Source organism: Ipomoea triloba, chromosome 15 (genome assembly GCF_003576645.1).
Source record: "Ipomoea triloba cultivar NCNSP0323 chromosome 15, ASM357664v1".
Classification (NCBI taxonomy): Eukaryota; Viridiplantae; Streptophyta; class Magnoliopsida; order Solanales; family Convolvulaceae; genus Ipomoea; species Ipomoea triloba.
The window spans coordinates 13,514,696-13,519,721 of NC_044930.1; the positions used below are offsets into that span (position 1 = coordinate 13,514,696).

At 31.2% G+C, this 5,026-nt stretch overlaps 1 protein-coding gene across 1 annotated transcript; it reads right to left on the reverse strand.

Moving 5' to 3' along the window:
* Positions 1-2,405: 2,405 nt before the first annotated feature.
* Positions 2,406-4,570, reverse strand: LOC116005724. Its single transcript, XM_031245966.1, has 6 exons — positions 4,400-4,570; positions 3,813-4,315; positions 3,454-3,541; positions 3,034-3,144; positions 2,712-2,946; positions 2,406-2,587 (listed from the first exon to the last, which is right to left on the reverse strand). Exons 1-6 carry the CDS (start codon positions 4,568-4,570, stop codon positions 2,406-2,408), a joined length of 1,290 nt encoding a protein of 429 aa, XP_031101826.1.
* Between the last annotated feature and the right edge of the window lie 456 nt (positions 4,571-5,026).

The following is a 5,026-nucleotide window of genomic DNA, read 5'->3' on the forward strand; positions in this document are numbered from 1 at the left end:
TTTAAAAAAAAAATACAATTAATCTTAAAACTAATCAGTTTTATCCCAAATCAATTCTCTCTCCTAATAATTAGGACCTAATTAATGGAGCATAACAAAAGCATTTTATTTCCTCAACGGCACAGATGATGTCTCCAGCCCTGAATCAGTGAATCTGCAGAAATAACTTGAAACTTGTACCATTCACTACCAATACTATTCACCATTAAAGATTGCGCTTATACTTTTGGTATGACCTCATTTATTTATAAAAACGGTGTCGGCCTTGTAAATGGAAATAGTGAAATACTACTGGTACTCTCATCTTCTTTTCTCAACTTTTATTTTCACACACAAAATTTTGATATAGACACATAAAAAAGATTGTATATCAATGTCCGTTACATCAGGGATTAAAATTTAAGGTAAAATTTAGAAAATAAGATTTGAGAGTTCATGTAATAGAACTCAGTATCAATTCTAAGGTTGTCTTCATCCTTGAAATTAATATCAATTACGGAGTATAAATTTATGTGAATTTTTTTATCATGTGGTTTGTAAGCTTTTCTAAATATGAAAGCTTGCAAAAGATTGTGGCAGTTGTTTGTACTTTTTTTTTTTAATTTGTTATTTTAATATAATATGATGTATTGATGTGGAAGTCCAACTATTTTTTAAATTGAAAGAGAATTTCATAAATATAAATAAAATATTAAGTGAATTACAAATTCAATGATTTAAAATAATAACTCACTTTTAAAATTGAGAAAGTATTTTATGAATAAGGATAGCTTAAGGCTATTTGCCGACTCTTGCGAGCTAGAGTGACTTTACAATTCTGACAAATTCAGACTTGCAAAGCTATTTTTGTGTTTATTATTATTATTATTATTTTGTTAAAAAATAAATTATTATATAATTCTAATAATATTTGTTTTACTTCAAATTTATATTTTTATTTTATATTTAATTTAAATAAATAATTTGTATTTTTAAAATTATTGAAAAAATTAAAAATAATACTCTCTCTGTCCCATTTTACCTGTCCTATTTACTATTTATTGGTCAAACCAACCCTTCCTTCTTTACTTATTTTCTTTAGTAATTTTTTATTATTTTTAAATTTAATTTTTTGTGTTTAATAGTACTTTTAATGCAGTTCTAAATATATAAATTTTATATATTAATGTTAAATTTAATAATATGAAAAATTAGATTAAAAATTATTTCAGTCAAGCCTCGTTAAACGAACCAGACAACCATTTTAGGACGGAGGTAGTATGTATTTTACTTCAGTATATCTATGCTTAAAAATATACAAGGCCAATTGATTAGAGATGAGGAAAATATAATTGAAATCATGTAAGGATTTTTTTTTTTGAATAATTGAGTACAACAAATTATTTTAATTTCAAATTATGTAAAATAATTTGATGAAATGTGAAATTTTTTTATTTTTTAATACTTTATATTATTTTTTATTTTGATAAATATATTAATTGTAGAAAATAATTTTTTATTGATAAAACAAAATATATTTTTTTGGTGATGCGAAAGTGGAGCCAGCCCGCATGGTTCGCTGGAAAATATTTGAAGGAAACCAAATTCAAATTCCATGAAAAATAAATTATCAGGAAAATAGATTCCATTGTTTGATTCATGAAAAGAAATTACTGGGAATATAACTTCCATTGTTTGGTTGAATTTGGAATTGTAAGGATTAATGAGTATAAAGATAATTATACCCCTACACAATAATAACAACAACAATAATAATGATAATTAAAGAAAGTTAGTGAGGGCATAATTGTCCTCCTTGTTTTCCATGTAAAAGAAAATACCAAGGAGTGGCCAAGGAAAATGTTTTCTATCTAACCAAACAATGGAAAATCTTAGGGCCTGTTTACTAACAGAAAATTGTTTTCTATTTTATGTTTTCATTCTCTATTTTTAATTTTTCAGTTTTGAAAACTTGTTTACCAGTACTGATTTTTGAAATTCATTTTCCACTTAGTTAATTATGTACTCTATATATATACACACAAAAACTAAATAAATAAAATGACTACCAATTAATTAAGATTAAGTTATTTCATGACAAAATGTTATTACAAAACATTACAAATAAAATTGAGTACATCATCAATTATTATAATTTGCCCATGTTGCATTTGCAATGTCTTCACGCACTTGTAGCATTTGATGTTGTTGACTCATATCTAATTGTATGGTATCATTTCCAACTCCACTGGTGCTTCCACCATCATCATCCAAAATCATATCTTGCATGCCATACATGCTAGCTAATTGATCATCCATATCTTTCAATCGTATGAAATTGTGTAATGCACAACATGCAATAGGGATTTGGCTTTGTCTAACCAATGGGTAAGCATTAATGGACTTTAGAATTGGAAATCTTGCCTTTAAAGTCCAAAACATCTCTCAATCACATTCCGCAATGATGAGTGTCGATAATTAAATAGAGCTTGCTTATTTCGGATTCGTCCTTGGCCGCGAAACTCATTCAAGTGATAAGCCTCCCAGCGGTATGGTGCCAAAAAACCAGGTATATTTGGGTAACCACCATCAACAACATAGTAATGACCTATTAATTCGAGAAATAGACTATACTTAAAGAAGTACTAACTTATTTATTTAAATTTAATTTAAATACGCTAAATTAATGAATGCACTAAGTTAATAAATTAAGTTTAGTCGATTGCTCTCACCTTCAGGTGACATGAGAAACCCAATTTCAGGCTTTGAAAGTGCATCTAAGAATATGCGAGAATCATTCACACTTCCTTCCCAACCCGCATATACGAATGTAAACATCATGTCATGCGAGCAAACCGCCATGAAATTTTGAGTCACCATTCCTCCTTTTCTACCTCGAAATGTAGTTGGCCTTGATGCAGGTGCCCAAGCTGCTACATGCGCTCCATCTATAGCACCTAGACATTTCTATCACAAAGAATGTAATATTATTACATAATTTACATAAATAACTACACTAATTTTATTATAATTTTGTACAACTACCAATCATACCTCAAAATATGGATACCATTTTGGATTTCCCAATATTTCTGGTTGCACTGTTCCTCTATTAACTGGCTTTATTATTTCGCGTCCCAACCGTACAAGTGCACGTACCACACACTTCACACAATTATGTACAGTTCTAGTAGAATGTTGAAATCACCCAGAAATTACACGGTGTGTTAATATATGCGTGAGAACTAGGAGACCCATTGATAATTGTTCCTCCACTTGAACATGTATTGTATCTTTTAACATTTCCAATCCCTTCAATGTCTCACATAGACTTTTGAACACACGTGGCACCATCCTAAATGATTCATAACACCTAGCACTATTTCCGTTCAACACTTCAGTTATATAATCCTTACTTGAAAGGATTGAGGTTCTACATGGAGTCGTCTCTACGTCATCCATCAATACGCATACAACAATAATCATAAGTATGGCTGCATAATCATCATCATCACTGTCACTATAGCTATTAGAACTAGAAAAACTCTGTTGTGACATTATCCTGCAATATGAAGTGTAACAAACAATTGTAAAAAAAATTAGCAACAGATCTTTGAAACTATTATATTAATACAAAGTGCTAATAAAGTTGAATCACATACAACAACTCTCATTTAAATTCCTTAGCAGTAACAAATGTCATTATAAAGTCCAAAGCACTAACAACAACAGCAACAACAACATCATATTAAGCTAATAGTTAATAACAAAGTAACAACAACAAAAAGTTTATCTAACACATTCACTTCAAAGATAACACCCATTTACATTGCCATTCAGGAGGCATTTCTATGAACCCCTCACGCAAGTCAGCATTTGCCAAACACTTGAAAGCAACATTAATGGCAGCTTGGGGAATCCCACTCATGTTTTTCAGAACCTCAATACAAGCTTTCATGGTATATGGGGTAGCCGTGGCCGTACTCATCATACTAGCATCTTCCCTGGCTTTTCGGCATTGTTTTTTTGAAGTCATATTCAAACTAACAGTATCCATTGCATTACTTATCTTTTCCCTCAACTTCTTGTTAGTGCTCTTCCTCGTGCTACCAACAATATCCATCATCTCATCCAAACTCCTTTTCCCTATTGAACTAGATAGTCTTGCAACATGTAAGAACTCATCCTCAGCAAGGCGTTCCTCATCAGAGTTAAGTGGCATTTGCATGGATGAGTTAGCAAGACTTCCAGTAGCAACAGATTGGGCAAATACCTCAGCCGCTAGCTCGTAGTCTTTGCAACCATTTCTCTTATAAGACTTGAATTTAGCATGCTTCTGTTTCAATGAAACAATAAAACAATTCAATTAAATAATTCACTACCATTATTAAAACAATATAACTAGAGTTTGGGTTCATACCGCGTAGAATTTTTTCCATGTATCCTCACATGCCTCCACAATGTTTGTAAGTGAATTGTATGTTACCCCCGTATGAGAAATCAACTCAGAAAACTGCTTGTACATCAATTTCAGCCTGTTACACTTTCCTTTAAGTTTACTCATCTCGTAACTAAGACCAATTGACTCCATCATCTCCCGATCAACATCATTCCAGTCTGAAGGTTTTAATGAAAGTTGTCCATCGGGATTTTTTTTACTCTTTCATTCAAAATTCTCAAAAATTTTATTACAACTATATCAGGTGTTGGTCCCGGTGGTAACGGTGTGAGTCTAGAAGGGGGGGGGGGTTGAATAGACTCACAAGGGGTTTTTGAAAACTTTTTCAAAAGAGTTATATCGCAGCGGAAAGAATATATCAAATTTTAGTTTTACTTTGCACTTAGGATATTCTTATAAAAGGTATTACGTTTGAGTGGGATATGTAATGCAATACATAAAATAAATAAAAGAGATAGAGAGAGAGAGATTTTTATAGTGGTTCGGCTGTTAACTAAGCCTACTCCACTCTTATTCACAACTCGTGAAGGTTTGCACTATATTCCCCTTAATAGTACAAACTCCGTTACAACGTGCTCCTTTGATCAC

Excerpts from the sequence above, each read along its gene's own strand:
- LOC116005724 (XM_031245966.1), bottom strand. The coding sequence starts at position 4,570 with ATGGAGTCAATTGGTCTTAGTTACGAGATGAGTAAACTTAAAGGAAAG. Across the intron at positions 3,542-3,812 it reads ATAGAAATGCCTCCTGAATG|GATAATGTCACAACAGAGTT; the intron begins GCAATGTAAATG and ends TTCATATTGCAG. Across the intron at positions 3,145-3,453 it reads CCATACTTATGATTATTGTT|TGTGTGGTACGTGCACTTGT; the intron begins GTATGCGTATTG and ends AATTGTGTGAAG.